This window comes from Ooceraea biroi, chromosome 6, assembly GCF_003672135.1.
Source record: "Ooceraea biroi isolate clonal line C1 chromosome 6, Obir_v5.4, whole genome shotgun sequence".
NCBI lineage: Eukaryota > Metazoa > Arthropoda > Insecta > Hymenoptera > Formicidae > Ooceraea > Ooceraea biroi.
The window spans coordinates 1,137,668-1,164,447 of NC_039511.1; the positions used below are offsets into that span (position 1 = coordinate 1,137,668).

Consider the following 26,780-nt stretch of genomic DNA (forward strand, 5'->3'; position numbering starts at 1 on the left):
TACAATTAGAATTAGTTTCTGTTGTCATATTACACATGTGTTTGTTGTAATGAGCCGTAATTAAACAAATACAATATAATGTTGATAGACGCGCGATATTTTACAACGGATGCGCGCGGACGAGTTTCCCGCGACGATTCAAATCGACCGGCCGAATTGCTTCTGAAGGTTGTCGTCAGATGAGGCAAGTCGCGGTCCGGTCAAAGGCCAATTCACGCCGATCGCACACACCCACACCTCATACATCATACATCACACGCACACGTATACACCGTGCCAGTCGCGCTCTTGGAAGGATGTTCCAGGTTATTCACGGCTGACGAACGAGAGTGCCCGCGAGGTAACCCGCAATTTCATTTCGGCTCATTAACGCGCGAGACACCGTAAACATGCCGCCACGGACAGACGCAGTGCCGCAGGAGAAGGTGCTCGAGACACCGTCGAGAGGAGTCAACGCCGTTTTGCTGGGACCACCTGGTAGCGGCAAGGGTACCCAGGTATCGCCAGATATTTCTGTTACCGTCGACATTGGATCCACTCACGGCCTCTCTGACCCTGCAACGTAATCTCCAACGTGATCCGATTGATCAGTTATAATGAGGCTGTTAAATAATCAAGAAAGGATCACGATCACGATAAAATATCCCAAATTGAGAGAATTAGTGACAAATTCTCTTTTCTTATGCTCGTTTGAAGCGTAATATCAGATTAACAATCGGATAAAATCAGAGGAAGTGTACTTTGATCCATGCAACCAAGACTTAATTCCAGCATGAGCTTGCAAATATTGTTTCAATGAAATTTTGCTTCAGGCACCGTTGTTTAAAGACAGATACTGCGTATGTCACCTGTCTACCGGCGACATGCTGCGAGCCGAGGTCAGCTCTGGCTCTGCCCTTGGAACACAGATCAAGAAGGTGATGGATGAAGGTAAACTGGTCAGCGATGACCTGGTGGTCAGCATGATCGAGAGCAACCTGGAGAAACCCGAGTGCAAGCGTGGCTTTCTGCTAGACGGCTTCCCAAGGAGTGTCCCTCAAGCAGAAAAGGTAAGTTGGGATGAAACCAAGCCTTATCAGATATTTGCAACAAACAATCTTGTGTGCTTCGATGCCTCACGGGCTCTTTCTGTGCAGCTTGACGAAATGCTGAGCAAGAAGAAGATGAAGCTCGATGCCGTAGTTGAGTTTGGAATCGAAGACAATTTATTGATCAAAAGAATCACTGGCAGATTGATACACCCGGCCAGCGGTAGATCTTATCACGAAGAGTTTGCACCTCCTAAGGTTGCGATGAAAGATGATGTGAGTATGAAAGAGAAATGTAGCGATTGATTGCGGATGCCTGCAAAGTATTGATAAAAAGTGAGCTTAGTGACACCCTGACCCTTGGATAACTCTGATAGTGTATCTCCATTAGAGATAACATGCTGTCACATATCTAAAAAAACGCACACATGATTACGTAGCCATATAAATTTGATGAACAATTCTCCCATCGGCAGATCACTGGGGAGGCTTTGATCAAGAGATCCGACGACAACGCGGAAGCTCTGAAGAAACGACTGGCGACGTATCACACGCAGACCCAACCACTGGTCGACTATTACGCCCTGCAGGGGCTTCATTACTACGTCAATGCCGCCCAGTCCGCCGAGAAGGTGTTCAAGGACATCGATCAGATCTTCCTAAGAACCACCAAGCAGCATGAGAAGAAGAGCTTCTTCAGCAGATTCTTCTAAGAGCGCTACCAGTGAAGGATTCTTTACGGAGCATTCTCCTTTAGGAATTCCAGTCTTAGCTTCTACTTGAAGGCAAACAGTTAGGTATGGGTTATCGAGAGCACTGTAAAAACGTTAACATTGTAAAAACGGTTTAGCTGTCACTTTTACATGAACTGCTGTAAGCGATGCATGTCGTAGTGCAATGCGCCACAGAAAGATACGTGGTAGGTAGTAAGATGCAGCTTTCTAGCGGGAGCTACGACCGAATCAAGTGCACAGAACCTCCCATCGCGTCCAGTAAGAGTGTAAAAGATATTGTATAACGTGAATTGCGCCGGAGTGTTAACGGACACGCTTGTACATAGCCGCTGAAGGGAGCACCCCGCTTTATGATCGCGACATGAATTATATTTCTCGACTGGTGATTGGTTTATACATTACTGTTGCAATATCGTTTATAATTTTTTTACGCATCTCGCGACCTGCTTCTCGTTCACGTTCATCGACTCAGCTTGAAACGCGCAAAACAACCGTGGGGAGTAGTGCCGCGAGCGTTTAGTACTCGTACATGCGCACACTTTTCAATTGTTGATGTTTTATATCAGTTTAGCTGCGATTTGTATTCACGTGTCGCATTCAGCGCTAAATGCGACTTAATTCAACTTTTATTTTCATAAACGTCGCGTGTAAAGGTGAAAGTATTGAGGTTACTTTCATGTAAATTGTACTTATTTTAAGTTAAGTATAATTTACGTCTCAAAATAATAACCTTTATCACACTTTCACGCTAAGTATGGAATTTGACTGTAGATTTGTAACTGTACAACGCGAATGTACTTTTCTGATCGTATAAAAGGAAACGGTATCAAAGTCTAACGCAACATGTATAAACACACAAAGAGATATTGCGATTGACATGGTTGTGTCCATGTATCTCCTTTTGGAGACAACTTTATCAATACGAACAAAGCGCGATGCAGCTCAGAGCTCTATTTTACATATAAAAGACGAATATATTCTGATATGGCTATGGCACTATTCCTGTACGCAAACCTCTGAAATCCCGAAAAAAGGACATATTTTCCGAAAGAAGCGAATGTGACTCTAAACAAGAATAAAGCAATTTTAAAAATCTTTATTAAAAATGTAATTATTGCTTCTGGTATTTCTACTTGAACACACCCCAGTAAGCAAAATGTGTGCAATCTGCCAGCAGATTGGCAACAGATTACTGCAGAAGTTGATAGCAAATTGGCATCCGTTATGTCCGCATTAGGATAGTGATCTGCCAGCAGAGCCTGCTAACAGACTCTGACAGCAGATTGGCGGCAGAAACCGAGCAGGATCTGTTAACATCTGACGGCAGATTGACGGCAGAAACCGAACAGAATCTGCAGCTTTTGGCCATTCATATTTACGATATATTAAAGCATGTGTTTACTTTTAACACACTATAAATTGCCATTTTATATTACCATGTGTTAAAAGAACGCATTTGTTTGTTTGTTAAATTAAAGTACATTTGGCTTGATGCGTCTTTCTGACAGTTCGTTGCATAATCTCTCTCTTATTGTTAATTTATTCTAATCTGAAGTCCGAATTTTGCTTTCGAACTTCAGATTGCTTGTGGCGTGCGTGAAACCTACATGGACGTTGTCCATGGGAGCCTCTGTGCTGCAAGTGCAAAAATTTTCACAAAAATTAATATTATGCCAAGGCGCGTATATTAACTTATATAACTGTTAGGCTAAATCTTAACATCGAGTAAGAACTCGACGTGTGCACCGCATAGCGGTGCGGAGCGAAAACACATATTCATAGCCGTGTAAATTTGAATACTGTCAAAAGCTGCAGATCCTGTTCGGTTTCTGCTGCCAATCTGCTGTTAGATTCCGCGCGCGCAGATCTTGCTCGGTTTCCGCTGCCAATCTGCCGTTAGATTCCGCGTGCGCAAATCTTGCTCGGTTTCTGTCGACAATCTGACTTCAAGCCATGTTTGCAGATTCTGCTCGGTTTCTGCCGCCAATCTGTTCTTAGATTTTGTGAGCAAGCTCTGTTACATTTCTGGCACCAATTTGTCGAATTAATCGTTAATAACAACTTCTGTATCAAATTTGTTGTCTTTTGGCTGGCAATAGTTGACAGCAGATAGTTAGCATCATCTGCTTTCGGCAGACCTGGCTATCTGGGCACAACTCCAGCAGAATTGACTAGAATGGATTCAGAGGTGATTTCCTCGTTCTCGAGGCAAGCAAGATCGGACTTTCATTGCTGTAAGTATAGTCCTCGAGCTCTTGAGATAAAGCATAACTTTGTATTTTCTCTTCTAAAAATTTAATACGAAAAGCTGGATCCTAGATGCGGGGCGCCTGTACACAGGCAACCCGTCGATCTGCTCGCGAGTCGGGTTGCCAAGAATGGCAAACTTTTAGTTCTCAAAACGTCCGCTACGAGCCTCCACTGTTTCTGACCGAAAAATAAACTATTTTGAGCAATAGATTTTATCTCAAAGTTTGTGTTATGGATCTAGATAGCGCTACGCTCGGTCCCTTCCTTCTCGACTTGCTCGCACGTCTAGGTTACATTAACTCGGAGCTACGAGGACGGAGACCATCCATTACGATGGAGGATGTTTTCGTTCTGTGATACGTTAGTCGGCGATTCCATCGGCTTATCGACTCGGCCGGCCGCTGATTGTAAGTCAGACGACGCTGCTTGTGCTTGATCGGAGAGCAGTTCGACAGCTATAATTATGGATACACGAGGCATCGAAGTCACGAATCAGCTCCGGGTGAGTTATCGTCTGCACAACGTATGTACAATGTACAATTGTACGTTTCACGGTACTAAATTCGTACAATCCGAGCATACCAGTTTTTACGTCCTTTCGTGTAGCTATGAATGATTAATTTCATGTATTATTCATTTTTACGTCGTCTCGATAGCACATTCTTCTTAATTCTTTTTTCTTCGAGAGCCTGGAATGCGGAAGTGATCGGCGAAACTTGTCAATTCCGAGTACTCGATGTTAATTGTAGGACAGAATTAAAAGTTTTTTTGAAACGTGAAAATTACGCGTCATATATTTCTGTAGGGATTAAGACAATCCCTTTGATTATCTCAATCGCCGGCGCTCTGATGCGTCGAGCTAGGAAGACTGAAAATAATATGCGAAATATCGTTTGATCTGTCTTATGTATAAAGGCGAGGCTGACAAACGTCGGTCAGTCCTGACATAGACCCTGTAGAGCATGCTATGAATAAAGAGACGAGTTGTATCACATTTATAAGGTAGAACTATCTTATTATCTAATTGGCAATCAAGTTTTATAATTTAAGTCGATAAGGAGAAAGATAAGGAAGAAACCTGAGATATTTTATATATTTATTAAGTAATTTTGTGTATGCATAATTTTGGCCTTACAGAGCGCCATTCGTGCCAAGCTTATGGAGCTAGGAGTCCGCTACGATGAGGAACTGCCAGACTACATACTGGTGATGGTAGTGAACAAGAAATCTCGTCAGCAGATGCACGATGATCTGAATCTGTTCCTGGAAGACTGCACGACTGCATTTGTGGACTGGCTACACGACCAAGTGCTGAAGAAACTGCAGAAGGTCACTGTGGCAAAAAAGAAATCGTCCCGTGAATTTGTGCCCACGGTGGTGGTGAAGCAGGAGGGCGAGAAGAAGAAACGCAAGATATCCGCGACCTTGTTCTTGGAAGATCAGCCGGCAGAGCAAACCACTGCTGAGAGGTCCTCACAGGACAAGACTCCGAAAAACGATAAGCAACAGACCAAGTCAACCGTGCCCAATCAAACCTTGGAGCAAAGTAGCAACAAGAGCACTGAGAAAAACGTAAAGACTGTGTGTCAGGAATCCACCGCGTCGAAGAGGCCGCAACAGACTTCGACTCGCGACGACAGTATGACAAAGCAAATCGCCGATGCAGCGGAGAGTTCCGCTACGAGGGTAGTCGTGGATCCGCATCAAAAATCGGACGAAGCATCGAGCAAGAACTTGAAGAGATCATTAGAGGCGTCGAGTAGCCGTCACGAAATCAGTGCGGAGAAGAGGGACAACGAGGCGAAGCGGTCGAAGCCGAGCGAGGAGGAGAAGGAGGACTCAGCCACATCGTCCCCAGATACGACATCGAGGAAGCTCAAGTCTTGCGTGAACAAGCCAAAGATCACATCGGTCGTGTCGGTGAAAAATCGGCTGGGTGTGATGTCACCGCGGAAGAAATTCGAGACCTACCGAGAGAAGGAGGGCAATGGTCGTTACCGACCAGTGGAAAGGCGGTTCGAGAAGCCGCATCGCTACGACGGTAGCCGCGGCAGGAACAGAAATTTCGAGGCGGACGAGCGAGGCGCCAGGCGGAACCGCGACGTCGACTCGTCGCGCCATCACGAGACGGGCAAGCTGAACGACATCCGGAGTCGCATAGAGAGCAGCAAGAACGAGAGACTGAGCAAAAGCTCCCAAGAGTCCAGGGAGAGGACTCAGAGTTCCGGCTCGAAAGCAGACCCGAGTGCGAAGAAGCTCGCGTGCACCATCAAGGATCGCCTGGGCGTCGTCAATAATAAAGTGCAGAAGCAGTCCGCCAAGTCGCAGGAGATTGCGGATTACAGGGGTAACCAGAAGTGTTCAATCTCGGAGCAAGCCGGCAACAGCAAGAACATCAAGGACCGACTGGGCCCATTGAGAAACAGAGTGGGTCAAAAGAAGAGGCAGTCGCGCAACGAAGACGAACCTCCAAACTCCTTAAGTCTTAGCGTCGAGGTGGAAAGAGAGGAGGAAGAGGACGAACTGGACAACGACGATCAGTCTTCGGGTCCCGTGAAGTCGCACATAGTCGCCGTGAACAGACCCACGTCTCACGGTGTTGCGCGGATCGAGAAGAAACGTTCGAAAGCGCCGAACGAAATGGCGAAATCGCAGCTGGATAAAACGGACAGGGGCGCGTCTAGCGACGTGGACGAAGATATCGAGGACACGAGATTGTCGAGCAAAGTGATCGTCACGCCAAGACCGTTGAAGCCGCTACAGCCGACGCAGAAACGTGCGACGCAGTCGCTTCTGTTGCGAGCGGTCGCGGAGGCGAATCAGTCGGTCGTGACGCAGAAAAATCCAGAGCCGTCTCTATTGGTAAGTTTCGTTATTGCATCATCTTGGAAAAAGAGTATGTAAGTTATTTGAACTGATCGATAAATCTCTGTAATATCGAGAACATCGAGAAGCGTCAAAATTTTGTTTGATATCTGTGTTACTGGAGAAATTTAAGCGTTCAATTAAACGTTTGAATTTAACCAGAGAGGAGAAACATCTTTTCATCGAAGGCTCAATTTTGTTAGGACAAGAAGCCGGTCTTAAAGCGTCTTAAGCCTGCCCCGGCTCGTGATGTAAGTCAAAACTTGTCGGTACATTTTAATTCTAGTAAGAGACTGGTCATGGAAAAGATCCAAGTCGAATTGAACACGGTAGATAATCTGGATGCGGAAGACACCCAGCACGAGCCTTGTAAGTTTCACATTATCACTACTTCGAGGTAACAACTCTTCTATCAGTAATATTTTACGCAGCATTAAATGCTTTCTTATAAAAAGTATACTTTTTTCGAGCTCAAATACTATTCGCGCAATCAGAACTGAGAGTTCACTGTCGCGTAATTCGTAGATGTACCCCAAGCGATAAGGGACGAGCACATGGGCGTCGTGATGTCGTTGTTTCAAAGAAGCGACGACAATCAGAAATTCTTAGTTACTCTGAACGGATACAATAACAATCTCATGAAAGAGAAGCTCGGCTCGGAAGACGATGACGAGCAGCTGGAGATGGAGGTAATTTCTTCAGTCGTCCTAGGAGTACCGTCTCTGAATTTTAATTTCCGCGCGCATTCTAGACGCACGATGTTCCTCCTCATGCTCGCAGGTGAACGAGGAAGACGAGCTCGCGCTGTTGCCGACGCAAAGCGAGATGGGGTATGCAACGGTGGCAGCGATGACGACGACGACGACCTCGCAAAGCGACCTGGAGAACACATTCGGCACGACCACGGAGGGAACCGAGGACGACACAGACGCTAGTCCGAAGGAGACGAGCGGCGAGGAGAACAATGAGAACTGCAACACGGAGAACTTAGACAAGACTGACGAGGCGCCGCGGAAGCGGAGGAAACTCAGTCCCATAATATACAACCGATCTCACTCACCGAGTCCCACACGGCTGAAATCTAACGCGTCGATACTGCCGACGCCGGTGACCAAACGTATGCATTAGAATTAAATTTTACTTGCAATTCGCCTCAAACGCGTGGAAACGTTTAAGAATGTATCATTTCCCTTCTAGTTGCAGATAAGCGACCGTTGGCGGAGAGCACGGTAGCAACGACGCACCTAGACAAATCCCGAGAGAATTGCAGGTACTGGCCAAATTGTACATTAGGGAACAAATGCGCGTACTTTCATCCTCCAATGATGTGCAGGTGGGTATTTTTCTATGCAAGAATAATCTCTTACTGTTTAACCTACTTTAGCAGCTTTTGTGAATAATAACTTTCATGAACGTTTTTTTACAGTGCCTTTCCGGCGTGCAAATTCGGAGATAAATGCGCCTATAGGCATCCCAAGTGCAAGTTCGGTCTCTCCTGCACAAAGCCGGGCTGCGTGTTCTCCCATCCCACCCAACAGTGCAAGTACCATCCGTTCTGCACGAAACCCGCGTGCCCTTATTCCCACACGGTCACTCCCATTCCAGCGGCGGAGGCGACGAGCCAGCGGGCGAAGTTCACTTGGCGACGGCGAGACTGAGTGCACCATCACCACCACGGATGTAGAAATTCGAGTATGTCGTTCTAACGGAGTACCCTAGATCGCGATTTAGATCCGCGAATGATTACTTTGTACAGTTAATGATGGCAGAATGTATCTCGCACGAGTCTTGAAGATCGTTCGATCTCTTCGTTACTTCGTGGCTCGTGACGCATTCTCTAATGGTCTATATCGTCGTTCGACGGTTTGTGTTCGTTAATTTATTAAGGAGTAGCATAAGTTGACGTGAGATCATCATAGCAAAATTAATCTGTCGATTTGTTGACAAGCGAGTGTTCGAAAGAACGCCGAACGGCTTCAGTCACGGCTTGTTATGTCGAGTCACAGCTTCACTTTCCTTTCGATGATTGTGTCCGATCAGAATAAAGATGCTTTGATCGTTTAAGGCTTTAGACAGTTAAAATCAATTTTACTTGAACCTTGGGGAGGGGGAGATTCATTTTCCTTAATTTATATATTGCCTCATTAAAATTAACCGACCTGTTCGACGATTTAATCAAACTGAAAAGTCTGATCTTAATTAAATCAAGTAATTCGACCAAATTAAAGTACGATTAATTGTTGGAGCTTTAATTAATTCGCTACGTTAGATCACTGATTTCATCCTGATTATCTATTTTAGACTTTAAGATCATTTGCACCAGCAGAGACCAATTGTGATTTATTTCTTCATACATAATTTGTATTCTAGTTGTATCTATAGCGCGTGTGAAACGGAAGAAATTTTCGTTAAAAGAGCTAATCGACATTGATGTAACTAGCCCTAAGGTAATCTTAGAATTCGTTTTTTGATGCAAGATTGATCACGTTAGGACAATCTTGATTTACATGCGTGTCATGTAGCAGTGCAGCGTCGGTTCTCACGTGGATATGTTCGGGAATACGTCTCCAATCATGCGCTTCTAGCATATATTGTCGCATTATATATATATAACTATATATATATATATATATATAAAGAAATATTTATAAATAATAATCAGAGGAATGATAATTGCATCTGCTCTTTTTAGCTACTATTTTTCTTCTTCCTTCTTCCTTCTCTCCAAGTGAACAAGCGGATTATATTTTTTTCAATTTGTTGAGTCGAGGAGAGTACGGCTAAAAGGAGCAGATTCCTATCATGCATATTTTGTGCCGAGAGCAATGGAATAAGAACATTAAGCGAGAGTGCTTGTGTATTGCAGATACCTACATCTTGTTATTTCTCGAGTCTCTGCGGCAAATCCCTTTTACTCCGAGATATAACTGTAATTACGAACCGACCATCCCGACTTCATCTATCTTTTAAGCTCGGCCACGTTTATGTATATTTACACAGATTGTATAGGACCGTAGAGAACGAAGCGTAGCTCCGCGTTATTATTATTATTATTATTGATCTAGTTTTAGTGAATCGCATATGTACAATATTAATCGAGATGTGAGTCATTACTATTAGAAAGACAAATGCACGGTGATTTCTGTAAATCGCAGTTTCATTCTTTTGGAACATTCCGTCATTCTCTCCTATTTCCTTCCTCTGGATTTTCTTGCATAAAGTGAGACGTGAGAGGGAGACGTGGGTATGTTTTCTTCGGGAAAATCGAGATTTCCGTTAGAGATTGCATTGTTATATAGATGAATAGAATAAAATAAAAGATTTTATGTATGAAAATTTCATATTATAATTCGTCTTTACAGATAAACGAATACTCTTCTACCACTACAAACGAGAACTATCAAAATGCAAAAAAAAACGAGGACAAACTTGTCCAAATGATGGTAAATGATGTCTCGGTGAACGTCCATCTCTAATGGACCATCCAGAAAAGACCCGAAAGGCGCAAGCAAGAGGTGAAAACGAGCGGAACGTAATGCGATGTTGCGGCACGCGACTTCTCCACTGTGACTTATCACTTCACATTTGTATATACACATCATATATTATTAGATACTTTATATTTACAGTTATATATTTGTATGCGTCTTGTATTTCTTTGTATTCATTCCAAAATTGATTTCTAGATAAAACTGTATATATCGGCATACTTATGTCATATTGTATACATCGTCCTCGTCGTTCAGTTAAGAAAACGAGTCGAGGAATATCATCTGCGTTCAGGAACCTCGGCGATTGCTCCGCGATCATCCCGTTCATCTACCAACATGATCCAAAAAATCACGCTCGATCGCTCGAGCGTTGCGCTTGCTGAACGCAGCTGAACGTTACCTCGATCATACTACCGATCGCTCAGTCTTCGATCGCGCTCGTTCTTAAAAAAAAAATCCGTAAATCAACGTGATCATTCCTCACGCATGCGTACTCGTGCACTCGCTCACACTCGCAATCCGCTCAACTATATATGCGTATAAATCTAATATTCTCTCTATCGTACTGGGGGCACTTTGAAGACTCGTGAATTCTCCGTTCATATTCGGATCGACTCGCACTCCCGTTCAACAAATCCGCTCCAGACCATCCATCAGAACTCTTGAACAGTACTTGTTTGCTCTCTTTTTCTCGCTCTCTCACACCCTCTCATCGTCAGTAAAGTATCATTGACAACGTCAAACAGTTCGTGCTTGATTAAATGCAAAATACAACTTTCAGAGAGCGGCGTCTTCCTTAAAGTCGCAAATACACGGTACGTGTACGTAACGAACCGCTTGCAATCACCAGAGCGCAACGTTTAAGCGATTTACGAGACCGTGACATTAAAAAAAAGTATTACATTTTTTTGTTCGTTATGCCAACTCGTCGAAGACTGCTTGGCCTCGCAAATAGAAGAAAAATAGAGCTACGTATGAACGTATCAATTTGTCTATCTATCTTGACTTTCTCGCGAGTTTACTTAACTCTTTCTGTTTTATAACAGAATAAAATCGCAAACGATGTTGGAACGAGGAACATTCTCGCCTCACTGACCCGACCTCGGTTTTACAAATCTGTCAACTGGCAATATAACAATATTTCTCGGAAAGCACCCTGTTTCCTTCTCGATATCCTAGCTCCACGATGCATCGCCATCCCAGAGAAAAAGAAAGGAGAAAAACATTTAAAAAAAAACGGAGGAAATAATAATACGTTATATATACCGTATGTACATACACATACATATTTGTATAAAAGTGTGGGCAAATGTTCTCTGCGAGATAATTTGGAGTAGGACTAAAAAATATCGTAATTATTATACATGTACATTTGAATGGATGTACGTGTTGTGTGTGATTTCATGTGACTCCGTGTGCGTGTGTTTTTTGGAAAATCAAAGAATTCATAAGCGATATCGAGATTTTTGTGTCCCGCACGGGCCATTTTTAAAACGCACACGCACGAGACATTCACGAACCGCCGAATACTCCATAATTTTATATTAATTCCATTTCATATATATATAATAATATAATAAAATAATATATAATATAATAATAATAATAATTACAAATATATAATTAGTTTTATCTGCATTATATTTTAATATTTCACTAGATTCTTTTAAAGAAGTCCCTCGCGTGCCACTCACTCTCCTCGGCAGCGAGCTGAGAGAAAAGGCGCGGATGTGCGGAGAGCGGTCATCAGTGCTCGGTCTATTTGATTTTATCACAGGAGTCCGCCTCCGACCGCCGTTTCCTCGCATCACTTTGACACCACTGCGCGTCCGAGTCGCTGATGCTGAACGATCGCTGCACAAGCAATACGGCAAAGTGACGGATAATACGAGCCGTTGGCCGGCACAATGGTACAAGTCGCACATTCAGCGATATAAGGCAAATTTCACAAGCACAAACAAGAGGCACAAAAATAACAAGTAACACAGAATGCAGCATATCACAAAGGTATCTTTTGCATACGTAGGAAAACATATATATTAACAATTTTGCGTGTATCGAGATAATGAAAAACTTTATTTCACCGAAAATGTAATAATGTCTGAAACATTTGTTCATTCAGATTATTCAGATTAAAATCATTAGAAATAATGATAATTGGTCTATTTTTACTGATTTGTACCATTATTTCGCGCAACAGCTTATACAATGCTCGATAAACGCGAAACACACTGCCCGGCATAACGCGACGTCGGGTAACGAGAATTTTTGTCCTCTTAAAACTGCACTTCCTATTTCTCCCAACGGGTATTCTTCCTCCGTCTGAAGTCTGAAGCATGTACATACGTGTTGCATTCCAACCGCGGAAATATGTAAGCGTCGCCACGTTTATCACACTCTTCATCGTATCGCCCCGCTCATCCTATTTACATTCGTAACATCTCTCACGCCTGCCACGCTATTAATCCTAACACAAATTAACGTTACAGCGTTACAGCTCGGTTTTGCGATCATCTCCGTCCATTAATTCGTTCAGGCCACCCGTCGATCGCTGTTTTTACTTGAATTTTTCATCGCATTACTCGGTATAGAACTCGTACATCGACAAAACCGAGCGTCGAGAACACTTCCTGCCATCAACAATCTCGCGCATAATGTTGAATCCTCCGTCTGGATTTGCAGAATCGCCGCAGTTCCATACTTCTCTCGTATCACTTAGCAATCATCAATTATCAAACGCACGTGATACGTTGGCGCTTTTAGCCGAACGCGAACTGAAATGTCGGCTCTTTCTTTGCACAGGAATTATTTTCGTTAGTATGGCATGTACACGAGAGAATGCGGCTTCTCTTGAAATCCCTAAGTGACGAGGAAACGAGGATTCTGATTGTTCGTGCCGCCACACACTCGGGACTCGACGTCCCGATCAATCGTTACGCTTAATAAATACTCAGTTCCGTTTCCGCTCGTATACTCCGTTCGGTTTGTCTTACGTATATCGGATGTGTCGAAGCTACGTATTTCGCGCCACTCTTATAACTACGTCTCTTTTGTCGATTCATGAGCATTATTTCCGAGTGCAAGAAATTACTTCTTAAGACGATACGTGACGTAAAATTTGCCTGCTTATTTAACAATACATGGATTACAATTCTGCAGAGTTGAATCTTTTATAATAAAAACGAGAGTGAATTACTCCGACGATTTAAAAAAATGAGTATTATATATATAATTAAATTATGAACTTGCAGGACTATAAAATTAAATGTATGTATCAACATATTTCAATGAAGATGGATAAACTGCTTTCCATCCTGCTGGCTTTGATAAATTTCACGTCGTGTAACGTTAATTCTGAAAGATTAGCCGAAGCCATTTGTTTCTCCTTCCTTGCAAGATTGTTTCGTATTTCGCACAGCAGCGGAATTGTCGCGATTGTTGGATTACATTGCTTCTCGATTCACACATGTTCAGCGTTTATTGGATTAATGATCAGTCGTGTTGTTTAATCGATAATTTAATTGTTGGTCACACGATATGGAGAATAGATAAACTAAGATAATTTTACGATAATATTATGGTGTCCAGTTAGCAGTAAGTAGTAAAATTTTTACGAGATCAAGAGAACGAGTCTCTAAAGTTCGGAAGAAACTTCAGTACGATTGAAATGAATTTCTTCGTCGTGGTAAATCGCGTACTCAAAAACTTTCTTGCATTCTCAATTGGCAGTAGTACTCTGACAAAGTCGAGCGTGTGTGTGTGTGTGTGTGTGTATGTATGTGTGCTCAAGTCCAAAAAGACTTGGTCCAAGTTGGAATGCGTCATCTTACCGCCGAAGATAATCTACTCGCGCAGAAGCTCGAAGAAGTTGGCGACTGGCAGTAAGAGTCTGATAGTAACGTTAACGGTACATCTAAAATTCGGAAAAATCCTCAAATGACGCAACGAACGCTCCTGCAGCAGCGCGCTATACAATAGTATCAGTTAAAAATTATTACGTTATACATCGTTTTTTCCCGAGGCATCCCCTCGGAGATAGGAATCCGTCGTACTTTGAAGGAAATTCTTTCTTTCGGTCCGAAAAATTTACAGATACGTCTATATATATTCGAAAGGCTACGTCCCAGCGTTACGTGGCGAGAAAGAATGGCCTGCGTGTTCGCGGGAACAAGTAGGAGCGGAGGCGAAAAGAAGAAACGTCCATGCAAGTCTCGACCTGACGGCGATGAAACGATCCACGCGACGAGCAATGATTCGTGTCGCGTCAGCGTTTTCATTCACCGGTTTCTGCATGACAAGGCTTCGTTCGCTTTCGTGTTATTCCATTGTGGAATATCGAGGCAGAAACGAAGTACGATTTTCTTTCCCCCCGCCTTCGCCCGCTTGCGGCAAGTCAATGAACAACAAATGGCCACGTATTCGCTAAATCAATAGTCTAACGATTCCGATACTCGCTAAGTCGACGAAAATCGAGGTCGAAAAACTGCGAAGTGCTACAATCGCAAACAAGTCCTCGTGAAATCATCCCTCGTTGCATCCTTGACGAGTTTTGCACGAAGATGATCCACGCGATGATTAAAATTTGTTGCGTTTTCCTCCTTTTGCCTCATCGATCCACGTATTCGACATTAGCTAGTATTGCAATCGATTGGGTAATATTTACATCGCGAACTCGCACAGTCCACACAATCACAGCAAGTCGGTGAGGCAACCGCCGAACCACATCACCACTATCGGCACCAGATACGTCGTCAAAGCTCTGGACAGAGTCATCTTCTGTCTGCTGGTGCTGCCGCTGTCCGCGGTGGTGGTCTGATTGCCCGCGCCTTTGTGCGGTTCGATGTCTACCCGCGGTGGCGTTTCGACCTCGTGAACAACCGGTGGTGATGGCTGCTTCGGTGATGGCGGTTCCGGTTGTGATTCCGCGTGCGATTCATCGTAACCGGAGCCCTCCTTGAAACCGTCCTCGTCATCGGTAAATGCACCGTCGCCGGAGCCACTACCGGAGCCGTACCACGTTTCTTCTACAAAGGAAGATGCTTGATTAATTAGAGCGCGAGCGTCTTAATTTTCTTTGATTTATTTATTCGATTTATTTAATTTTCTTTGGGCTAATCTAATTCTCGAGATAATCTCACCCGTATCGATCCAATCGACGTCTTGTCCATTGAACGCCGCCCTCAATCTGTTCGTGATGGTGGTGAGCGCGAAGATTTGATCCCGTACGATAGTCAGCCTTGGTCCAGTGTTCCGCACCTCCGGGTTCATCAATTGAGCCTCGCCGTCCGAAGACACAGGGTATATGTATCTGTAGAAAATTTATCAAAGACTTTCAATGTACTGCTTAATATTTGTTCTCCTTTCCAATAAGATTAACATTTTTATTTGTTCTTATATTATAGAGCTCTCAATTCTACATATACGAGATTAATATCGATTACAACAAGAAGCCGCAATAATAACTTACTTGTCCACGTGCGTGCCATTCCAGCATTCCTTTGTGTTGCTGGGCGGCACTACCAGACCGCCGTCGTTGCACATTCGGTACGGCATGTAAACCCAAAACTGCCGAGAGTCGCGTATTCGTTGACGTATCTCCTTGACCAATTTATCCAGATACGTACTGGAGGTGCGATCCTCCGTCTCCTGATCAAACTTCAAAGATTCTAATTCAAGTTCATGATTATCCCGTCGTCTTCGTCTACCCAGCATCGGCCGGCCGCAGCCGGTAAACACGCGCTGTGACACGTCTTGGCTGCTCTCCTGGAAGTTCATGATCGCCTCGGAGATCTTGAGATTAATCGGGCGTACTAGCACTTCGATGTTGAACGGTCCGAGCAGTCGATCGGCGATCTTGTCCATGGCCTCTGCGTTGGGAAGAAACTTAATTAAAATTCAATGTCATAAATTGGAAAAATTGCTAATGTATCATGCTGTTATATTATATAATTCAAGGAAGATTTCTTCTCATGTTGTGTTAATCAATAATATATTAACATCTCCATCGTTTCAGCTTTCGAAATATCACGCAACAGCTCGATATTTCGCTCCTTTGTCTCATCGTACGTGCACGTGTACGACTACTCAGAAGAGAATTTTCTATGGGAACACGTAAACGTTCGACGTGTACGTCAGATTGCGTGCACGCATGTGGATGGTCCGCGTTCTTCCGAGATATAATAGCCGATACTCGAGCTGGAAAAGGGAAGGAGGGACAGAGAGAGATGCAGGATAAACTGCTTACCAACGAAATGATTCCATTCAGCATCGAGTGCCGCGTGTTGTGCCAAGCAACCCTTCATCACGTTGGCGCACATGTCGCCGCACGCCAACACGTCGCCCGGTATACCGCTGCAGGCTGGACAGGCTGTCATCCTGGTCAGGGCAGCTGCGCAATCCGCCGTCGGTTTCAGCTATAGCCAACAAAGACTCCGTTTAGAATCTGTGCGCGATTGCGGCGGTACGTTGACGTAAGAGCCCGTGAGAAGCATCCAAGAGTATTTGATGAGATTAAAGTGCGACAGAGCAAAGAAAGATCGGCGGTACGGGGCCTCATGTCGCACTCGAGCAAATATCGAGAATACATATCGTGTAAACTACTTTCAACTATATCTAGAATACTTTAAACAAATCATCAAAGCGCTTAGATATGGCAAAGTGAATTTGCGTCAATCTCTGAGCAGTTTCCTAAAAAGAGCATTCAGGTTTCTTTCCAGGGCTCAATCTCGGATGCGGATTCTTATCAGGCAACAAGTCTCGGCGCGAGGATTGATTAGATATCCCACGTGCCGCGAATGCAGCCGGCATTAAATCGAGCAAACACGTCAAGCTACCTGCGATACGTCTCGACGACAAGCACTCACCACTTGCATGCTTTTCAGCACGCCCGTAGCAACCGTCAAGGCCTGGCTGAAGGCTCTCGTGGCCACAAAGGAGCGCTTAATCTGCACGCCCAATTTCTGCGGCACGTCCCCAAAAGGTCGCATCTCCTTCATGTGCTCGCCCACGCACTCCAGATACTTATTGTCGAAATTGTACTGACTGTTGAGCACCGTGAACATCTTCTGGTACAGGGTATTGAAGAAATTGTCCATGGCCTCGTCGAGATCCACCTGGAACGGAAATGAACGGTGTTTTAAGTGCGATTTGACAAGTTAAAAAACAGACTGAGTGATATAACAAAACTATAACAGGCTATCTTATGCAAGAATTAAAAGCCAGAATTTAGTCATAGGTGCGCCATAAATAAATCTTGATTTACAGTCCCCGTGTAATCCGACTGCGCTACATGCATAATTGACAACTTGCTTGACAAGCCGAAAACGTGCTGTATTTTTTCGCTGCGACGCGCCCAGTGTTTCATCCTGCCCGGTATCCCGCTAACCGATCGGGACTTTATTACATCTCCCTCCGGATTCTCCGTTTGTTCGTTTGTTCGTTCACTTAATAACGCGCAACAACAGAGCGCGCGCCGCGCGATCGTGTTTCCAAGTAAAATTAAATTCCATCTCGAAGGCGATCCGAGACCCGCGGGGATGGCGTGCGAGCTTCCGGAAAATTCAATAAATTGCAGTATAATTGCAGAAGCCCTTCGACGGAGATAGCCCTACGCGGAGGGACGCGTGCGGGACTCTACGGACCGGCGGCGGGATATTTTCGCTTTAGTCGGCGGTCCCTTTATCGGGACGATCCCGGCGACGTCAAAAGCACATTGATTAAACCCGCCTTCGCACGCGATTCCACCCTGACTTTCGGCGACCTCGGGAACACAGGCCGAACATCGTAGACAACGGCTGGCTCGCACCCTACCTGTTCCTACCCTAAAAGTTCCTGACCTCCAAAGAGGCGGAGGGAAGGTCGGTTGACGACCTTTTCGGACGTGATGGCGCCAAGTGTTCGCGACGATCGTTTCCGACCGTTTGACGTCTGATAATTCTGATATTCTTGAAATATATGTGCTCCAAAACTGTCATTCAAAATTCTTCGATTAAAAGCTCGATATAAAATGACAGAATGAGGAAAATCTGAGAGAGAGTAATATTTTCTGGGTAATACATGATCTGGCTGAAAAAATACCTGCGTTTATTTGGTACCGTTTCGACATTGCTTGATAATGTTTTTGGTGACCTCGTTGTCGCTGTGAATTGACGTGTAATGCATTGCGTTACATCGTGCTTCGTACCGTAAATCGATCTCGAGAAAGATAGTTGCGTATAGCCGAATCAGGTAACGTGCGCGAGGATATAAATTTTCCCTTTGAAAATCGAGATATCGTGTCATCTGTCGAATTACAGACTGGGAGTTCCGATAACGTCGTCGCACTTACGTCCCTCCACTTCAATCAAGCAGTCAAGTCGCGAACAAGTTCGCCAAGGCCTTTGAAAAATGCATGTAAAGAATCCCTCGTGTATTTTTTATCCATATCATTATTAAATAATGGACAACAACAAGATAAGATATTATGAAGTACTAAAATAAAATATTTAAAAATTGATATGAAATTGATTAAAATACATTGATGAAGGATGTAATACTGTTATGTACATATCTTAATGCAATATTTTAAAAAACGATACTGTGTTATAAAATATTAATGTTTCTCCAATATAAAATTATAAATGTTCCGTCAAACGTTCCCTTTAATAACGTCGCCTTATTATCATGTCGCGTTTTTAGCGTTACTCTCGCAACAACGGTGCCCAGTTCTTTCGAAAGCAGCGAGAGGGTTTCACTCGAAAGCTGAGAGGGTGTCGTTGAGCGTAATTGCGCGGAACGGCTTGTAATAAACTTTAGACCCCGAGACACGCCTTAGTGGCTCTAGAAATTTTCTTCACGGCTCGCCGTCTTATTTATTCGCGCTTAATACACCGACCGGAGGGTAGTGGTGCGCCAAGGGGTGGAAACTACGCCGAGAGAAGGCGGGAAAATTAACGCGCGATTGCAATTTTCACCGGTGCAACCGGGGGCACCGCGCAACATCAAACGAAAAGCGAATAAATCGCTTAATTACAACGAGGGGTAGTAACGCCACGAGTTTACGGTGCCCAAGAAAGAGAAGCGTGTAACTCAGAAATGAAAAGCTTCCTCCGTGAATGCCGAAAGAGATGGAAAAAATTGAAAAAAATTGAAAAAGATTTATTCCCGTCGATGGAACTTCCGGTAAAATAAATTTTCTGAACGTTCTTTTAAGAAGAAAGACCATTGTTGCGAGAATAACGCTGAAAACGCGACATGATAATAAGGGAATAGGGTACATTATCAAAGAGAACGTTTGACGGAACATTTATAATTTTCTATTGGAGAAACATTAATATTTTATAACACAATAACCGTTTTTTTTTAATATCGTCAATTTCTTTTAATATCGATTGAAAGTGCTTTAGCAGAGAAAGAGAGAACAGGGAAAATGTGCAACTTACCGTTCCCTTCGCATAATAATTCTCCAGCTCCTTGAAGAAGTCCGTGAAGACGTATGCGTTCTGTTCGTAGAGAATGCCATAGGTCTTCTTAAACATTTCATGAAAGCCCCGCTTGCTCGCCGACAGTAGATCCTTGAAAAAATCTGCAAAGAGAAAAACGGAAGATACTTTATCATTCGAGAAGAAGAAAAGTTGTGGCTTTCTTGAGATTACAACGGCGATGCATCAGCAATTCTCTAGAATGTATTGTTAATCGTTCAATTACGTGCGCTTGTAATCAATCTAAATTATTCCATCGTTATTACTAGTAGTTCCATAGTAATTATTAGTGTTATTAAAAATTTCCTGCTGTTCATACAATATGTACTATGCATATCAATATCAACATGTATCAAGAGCGAAATTTCTATGTGAAAATAGAGCCAGAATGGTTTATCGTTTATCGCACCTCGGCGAGTTTCTCAGCGCTTTGACGCTTTCTCTGGCGGAAAATCGCGGCCGGGCGAAACGGGAAATTAGTCGAGATTTCAGGGTGCGAATCGTCGTCGTCGTCGTCGTCGTCAGCGGCGGCGGCGGCGGCGACGACGGCGGAGGAGAAAGAGGGTGAGACTGGTCGTATCGCGAATTAAAAGCTCGACGAACTTGCGGCAACTACCCAGCCGTGATTCCCGTTCCTCTTCCACTTCGTCAGCGTTCCTCTCGTCGTCTCTCGATCGCGTCTGCGCTTTTTACAGGCTCGGCGTGACACGCCGAACGGCGTCGCGGACTTGTGACAGAGAGGATGGCCGGGCTCGTCGCTAAAAGGAATTTTAATCACATTCCCCGCGACTGAAGTGACGATAAGGAGGTTCGTCGGTCGGTCGGTCGGTCGATTCGCCAGAAAAGCCAAGAACGCGAGAAAACTGTTGCTTATTTCACCCCCGATGTGGGCGCGGCACAATTTTGCTTCACGAGGGTTGGTTATGGCTTTCTCAATACTATCACCCTTTCGCTGACATTTCGAGAGATTGGAATTATAATAAAATTTTATTACGAGATTGTTAAGTAGGTCGTTAATACCTCGTTGCAAGAACAGTCTTTCAGCGTAAAGGTCAGAGGTACTCGGTGTGATATAAATGTTACATATTATAAGTTTTATCATCCAAGTTCGAATATAAATGCTGCGATAAAAGTATTAATTAAACTAAACTTTAACTAAAGTATTAGTTAAACTAAAATAATCCTCAGTCTACACTTAATACTGAATCATCCTTATTAAAATATTACTTATAAGTAAACTGAGAAATGAGATGATGTTTCTGTAATGTGATTTAGAAACTAATATATAAATATATTTTTAGTAATTTCAATTTAGTAATTTAGTGAGAATCAAGATGAATTTTGCATGAGAAGAAGATCGAGTTCATATAAAAAATTTAGCATTCTACGAAATGGTACTTGATTAGATTTAAAATTTCTCACAAGTTTCAAGAATATTCCTAAATCAGCGTTTGTCGTGGAGACATTTTTAACCATACCTCGTTACCTACGACGGCAGTGTCAGTAATTAACACGAAAATTGGGACACGTTCTAAACTCGAGAAGCACCTCCGGGTGTCTAACGACCCCGGTTAACGAAATTACTCGAAGGCGAAGGCTTCTCGTCGGTCTTCCATCTTTTCATCTGCTTTTACGATGAGACCGCTTTGAGATGCCACCGCCGTACCTATCTGGCTACGTAGCCACTTTACTCGGCATTTCGCACGATGAAAGTTCACGAGATCTTTGCGAGGTACAAGGATCCTCCATCGCTTACACGTAGGACACGACAGGACTTCATTTAAGATGTTTCAAGAGGTTTCAAGTCGAAATCATTCTTAATCTTGTCACTCTCAAATCGAAGAAAATCAGAAAAAAATATTATAGCTTAACACATAATTTTTATATCGTTGTTATTATACATGTTGCGTATATTATTTCTCGGTAAGGCTCTGCAAAATCTCTCTCTCTCTCTTGGCATGTCTCTCAATTATAATGCTACTTCGAAAAATTTGCAATTTACAAATCTAGATTTTCAATCTTTCAATTGTAAGTTTTCTTAAATCTCTAATCTCACACAATTTTACGAATAATTGCAATTTAATTTTTACAATGAATGAGGTATGCATGAATATTCTGTTGCAAAGCACCCTGTACATGAGACGAGGGCAGAGCACCAGAGACAATGCGATTTTCCCCGTTCATCGATATTCTATACGACGGGGAGATACAGCAGGGAAAGTCCCCATCGTAACTTATGCACATAGATTTCTGTACAATGCGACGATATGCTCTTCGCGGTCGAAGCTAAACCTGCAAATTGTCTTTCTCGATTCCCGCCGACGGTATAGCCGTTCGCAGAACATGATTCCAAGCACTTTATATATTTAGTAACTTCGTTTCTGACGATTCTTCTGATTTTACTGAAAAATCTTTTAATCTCTAATGTTTCATTATCAAATAAAATAAAAATTGCTTAAAGTCACCGGCGAAAATTGTAGGGCAAGGCCAATTCAGTCGCAGCATTGATTCTGCAAGGCAATATATATAAAAATTGTCATTAACGAATGACGTGATATATTGTTGCTATTGAAGTGCACGGAAGCTCGCGCGTTTCATTACACGTAATAGTGTCCCCGAACTTCCCTCTATTTCTCTCCATCAGCCCTCGTGCACGCAGCTGGTGCTTACGGCAACGGATAGTGTGCGAAACGGCCTCAGAGGAGCTCGTATAATTACCGTTCTCGAGACAGGCATTCCGACGGCATTCAAGTATTGTACGAATTGTTTAACGCTACTTGCTACGCAACGACGCTAATTACAAGACGGAGGAATGGTGGTGCGCGCAATCGCGCATTCACGTGCAACATCTGCCTATTAATTGCACCGAAGCAGACGGCAAACTAGATGCGATGATGTTTGTTCGTGGCACACGAAGCTCGGGATACATTGTGTGGGCGTCCTAGATAAGATCACGTCGTCATTATCGAGACTTGAACACTTTAATCGACACGAATCAACATAGTGGAAACGCGAATACCTATCAGCGATATACAATTACATTACGTTCGAATTACAATCATTTAAGAACGATGGCAAACAGTTCTAAATAAATTAGAATCAAAATTAGAAAGGAAATTATATTTTGAATTGAATTTTAAGTACAAAGTGAGAAAACAGATGAGATAATTGTTTTCTTAAGAAAAGCGACAGTGCCGAAAATAAGACAAAATATTATTAAGGAAATTAATGTCGGTGTTAATTCAAATGCTTGTTTATCAAGAAGCATTGCTACGACCGCGAGCAGCGTTGTCGAGTACGAGATGCAGAATAGAGAATTAAGAAGCCGAGCAAGTGACTATTTGATACCGCGGAGTAACATGAATATTTATGTTCTTGTATCAGACCATTATCGAATTCCGTGTACTGGCAAACATCAGAGTCCGGACCCGAGCAAATCAAATTTCAGATATCCCACGACCCTGGGACTCGGATATCTAAAAGGTGCATGCAAATGCGAGTATGCGGAAACACTTTGGAGCGGGCAGATACCGTCAGAGGCGCACAAACACCAAGGAAGCGAATGGAAACGTCGGATATCCTGATGATTCCTTGCGCCATTTACTAGCGGCGGAAGGCGGACAGACTCTTTTCTCATAATCGCCAAATAACAAATCAATAAACGGTTTTATCTGCGGTGCGAGCGACAGCTTTGAGGAGACAAATCTCCTCAGATACGAGCTGAATGTACGAGACAATCGCTTCTTCTGCCGACCGTACATTCCTTGCCGAAGTGACTTTTATTTTCCTCGGAAAAGATATTTCCTCAACATTTCTTCGGTTGTCGAAAAGTAGAATTCGAAATTGTGTCACGAAAAGTGACGTCACAGTACATGAAATCGCGGCTAAGAAGAAAGAACGCGCGAGGTGTCGTCGATTTCTGCAATTAACGCGATGCAATTTGTCTCTCCTGACACTTATGGAAGAAACACCGCGTTGTTTTACACGTATCGGCGTCCCTTTGTCGCCGTGTGTCTCTCATACGTCGGCGAAATCGAGTCGATTCGTGCCGCGCGCGATGCACCCGCATGTAGATGCCTCCTCGAGTGCACGCACAAGACGGTATCTGCATTAAGGGTGCGCGCATATGACCCTCGTAGCGACCCTCGTCGATGCAGCCTGCGGTTCCTCTTTAATTAGAAAAAAAAGAAAAAAAAAGAGAAACTCTCGCGAGCGAGCTCTCGGCTTGGAGACGCGCGGCTCCTCCAGCGAGGGGTCGTCAACATCCACTTCCGCTGGTTCCGCCGTTATCCCTGCAATCTCGTTTCATCCCTCTCCTTTGCCGTCCGCTCCGACACTCCAGGACGCGTAAGACGGAAGAGGACTGTGCGTTCGATATCGAGCATTGTGCTTGGAGCACGTCGGTTAAAAAGTTGGTGCGGGATGCCCCGGGGGTAGGCAGGAGAGTGAGTGGATGTTCAGCGAGGGTGATCTTCCGAGTGACGTCCGGCCGATTAAACTGCTGGCACGAGGGTGGCCGGAAAGCGCGGCGAGGGTGAAAGACAAGAGAAGGCTCCTTTTTGGCAATTACATTTTCGAGTAGTTCCGAGAAGTTTAATCTCGAGACGAGAGTGTTCCACACGCATTGAAAAAAAGAAACGAAAGCACTTTTCATTTCTTACGGTTTGTTTAACGGGAAATCCGAAAGCCAACAATTACATTACTAACTAAGGGTACGTTCCACTTAGCGCTCACAACGACGCGAGCGTCAAGTGGAACGTACCTTAAACATGGTGAATGTTACATGAAAATGTTAAATAATATGTGAAAATGTTATATTTAATACTGCAGAAACTACCTTTTCTAAGCTTTTCTAAGTGCAAAAATAAAAATTGCAATATTTCGGTTTCTATTTCTTGATTCTCAGTTTATCTATGAATCTATAGTATATATATTTTTCTAAAATTAAATTATATATATACAATTAACATTATATATGTTTGTTATTACATTAACATTATGTATAATGTTTGCTCTTTTCTATGAAAAGCTTTAAGCTTCTCCCACGACTTTAAGATTGTCCTATATATTCGATCTGATCTTGTACAACCTCAGTCTTGTTTTTACAGCGACGGAACATTACGATCTTTCGAAAGAGCTCTTTAAATATATAAAACGAAGAGCTTGTCCCGTTTCGCCGTTCCGGCTGGCGGAAACTCGAGTCTCTTACTATGAAATATTGGCTTTACTTCCGGATGCTAAAATGTACGAGCACAATGCGTTACTTTCGAGTAAGTGGATTAAAAGGATTTGAATAAGGCGATTAAAAAGTTTCGGTCGGAGTGAAGGCGAATAAAATGCTGGCGAGATGGAAAGCAGAGGAACGATTTGCGCGGACGCTTGTATTGTGTGCAACGTGGCGCTTGTTACGCGTAAATGTTAAATTAAAAAAACCGTTCCATTTCCATTTTCTTCACTCCAAGAATTGTAAATAACGTCGTGCATGTGTATCACGGAAAAGATCAATTTTGACAATAATTCCTTCAGTATACCAGTAACAAATTTTATTTTTATTTGACACGCGCATTTCGCGGTCCCTTAAGCTCCTCATTTCGACATTGGGGACGATGGGCAAATGGTGCGCTTTGTTCTTCGCCGTCTATTTGGCCCCTCAATTTCATTTATCCGATTCGTCGATCGAAGGCGAAAGAGGGAGAGCGCTAATCATGATATTCCCATCGGGCAATGAAAGGCAACGAGTGCCACGCGCCGGATCTCCCTTATCGAGCGAAATCAGAGAAAGACAGCGCTTGGTACTCACTGTGGAACCTGATCCCCCGCACGGACAAGATCTGGTGCAGTCTCTGGAGGCTTTCTTTCGTGGCCCTCTCGTGCTTGTCGCGTGCCCGTGCCTGCAGCCTCAATTCCATGTCGGCCGAGCAACACACCTCGCCACCACTTTTCACACCGCCGCATGTCTTTAGCTCCTTCGCTGTAAACAAAAAGAAAAGGAAATACAAATCAATCCAAATTATCCTGAATGAATATAACTGACATTAATGATAACATTTTCAAGGTAAATTGTCGAGTCCGCCAAGAAGCCTGCACAAAAATGGAGACTCCAATTCTCCAATTCTTTTCTTGGTGAAGGAGACTGCCATTAATCGGGTAAGAAATTCCAGAACACGAGTTCCGCTTCTACATCTTTCAATCGTGCCGTTGACAGAAGAAAGCGGCGAACGGAAAGGGAAGCAACGGGGCGGGCGAGATATTCTTCAGGGTGTACGCTCGCGCGCGTGTTTGAAGAAGGAATACTTGCAGCCACGGTGCAAGGTGTTCGTCGACAGTTTTGGTAAATGCAATTCAGTTTTCGAGAATCCGAGAGACAACGGCTCTACGTACACAAAGCGCTGGTCTTGCGGAGAACGGATGAAGGTATTATTTTCCGTCGTTTTCGCGTGCGCCCGTGTGCGTGCGTGGAGAAACGGTGCACACGTTTGCATTAGCGAGTGTCAAGTCCTAAATTAAGCGCAGAAATTACTGCGCTTGTTACAAGCGACTCTTGTTCATTCGGCGTGGCCACTGTTTACCCCGAGATGCATTTCGCAGTAATTTCAGGACGCCTCGGTAGCGCGCAATCTCATTTCTCCATTCTTAATTCTTAATCACGCCTTCGAGACACTGCTGCTACAAAATGCGAGAATTCTTAACTAACACGAAAGAGCATAGATTCTTAATTATTTATCGTGACAGCAGGTAACGTTGCAATCTCTAAAGCAACCAGAAAGTGGGCGTGTAATAAAAGTTCTCCAACGCGTGGCCAGTTTATCAAGGACACGGGGGTGAAACCGCCCCGTTTGTCGCAGCGAGTAAGCGAACGCATTAATCGGAGCAAATATAAAATTCATCGTCGCTCGCGTCTGCGAAGAACGAATGAAAATCACCCTCGGAAGCGCACTGTAAATCGCACGAAGA

At 43.7% G+C, this 26,780-nt stretch overlaps 3 protein-coding genes across 4 annotated transcripts in view; 2 read left to right on the top strand and 1 right to left on the bottom strand.

Moving 5' to 3' along the window:
* Window positions 1-124: 124 nt before the first annotated feature.
* Window positions 125-2,868, top strand: LOC105276463 (adenylate kinase). The gene is made up of 4 exons (XM_011334089.3): window positions 125-497; window positions 813-1,049; window positions 1,137-1,304; window positions 1,505-2,868. Exons 1-4 carry the CDS (start codon window positions 390-392, stop codon window positions 1,739-1,741), a joined length of 750 nt encoding a protein of 249 aa, XP_011332391.1. The 5' UTR covers window positions 125-389; the 3' UTR covers window positions 1,742-2,868.
* A 1,399-nt stretch (window positions 2,869-4,267) lies between these two features.
* On the top strand, window positions 4,268-10,828 carry LOC105276462 (zinc finger CCCH domain-containing protein 14). 2 transcript variants are annotated; one of them, XM_011334088.3, is made up of 8 exons: window positions 4,268-4,514; window positions 5,150-6,874; window positions 7,081-7,246; window positions 7,403-7,566; window positions 7,658-7,994; window positions 8,075-8,210; window positions 8,304-8,569; window positions 10,240-10,828. In XM_011334088.3, the coding sequence occupies exons 1-7, from the start codon at window positions 4,476-4,478 to the stop codon at window positions 8,533-8,535; spliced, it is 2,799 nt and encodes a 932-aa protein (XP_011332390.1). In that variant the 5' UTR covers window positions 4,268-4,475; the 3' UTR covers window positions 8,536-8,569; window positions 10,240-10,828. The 2 variants fall into 2 exon arrangements, with proteins under 2 accessions (XP_011332390.1, XP_011332389.1); XM_011334087.3 differs by lacking the exon at window positions 10,240-10,828 and having other exon boundaries at window positions 8,304-10,026.
* LOC105276461 (glypican-6) overlaps window positions 10,512-26,780 on the bottom strand; it is a 116,787-nt gene continuing 100,518 nt past the window's right edge. The window contains exons 2-8 of the mRNA XM_011334086.3: window positions 25,627-25,797; window positions 19,788-19,930; window positions 17,232-17,480; window positions 16,613-16,781; window positions 15,836-16,235; window positions 15,507-15,676; window positions 10,512-15,392 (exon numbers count right to left, since the gene is read on the bottom strand). Of these exons, the coding sequence (XP_011332388.1) occupies window positions 15,058-15,392; window positions 15,507-15,676; window positions 15,836-16,235; window positions 16,613-16,781; window positions 17,232-17,480; window positions 19,788-19,930; window positions 25,627-25,797 (1,637 nt within the window). The 3' untranslated portion in view covers window positions 10,512-15,057. The remainder of the gene's footprint in view (window positions 15,393-15,506; window positions 15,677-15,835; window positions 16,236-16,612; window positions 16,782-17,231; window positions 17,481-19,787; window positions 19,931-25,626; window positions 25,798-26,780) is intronic.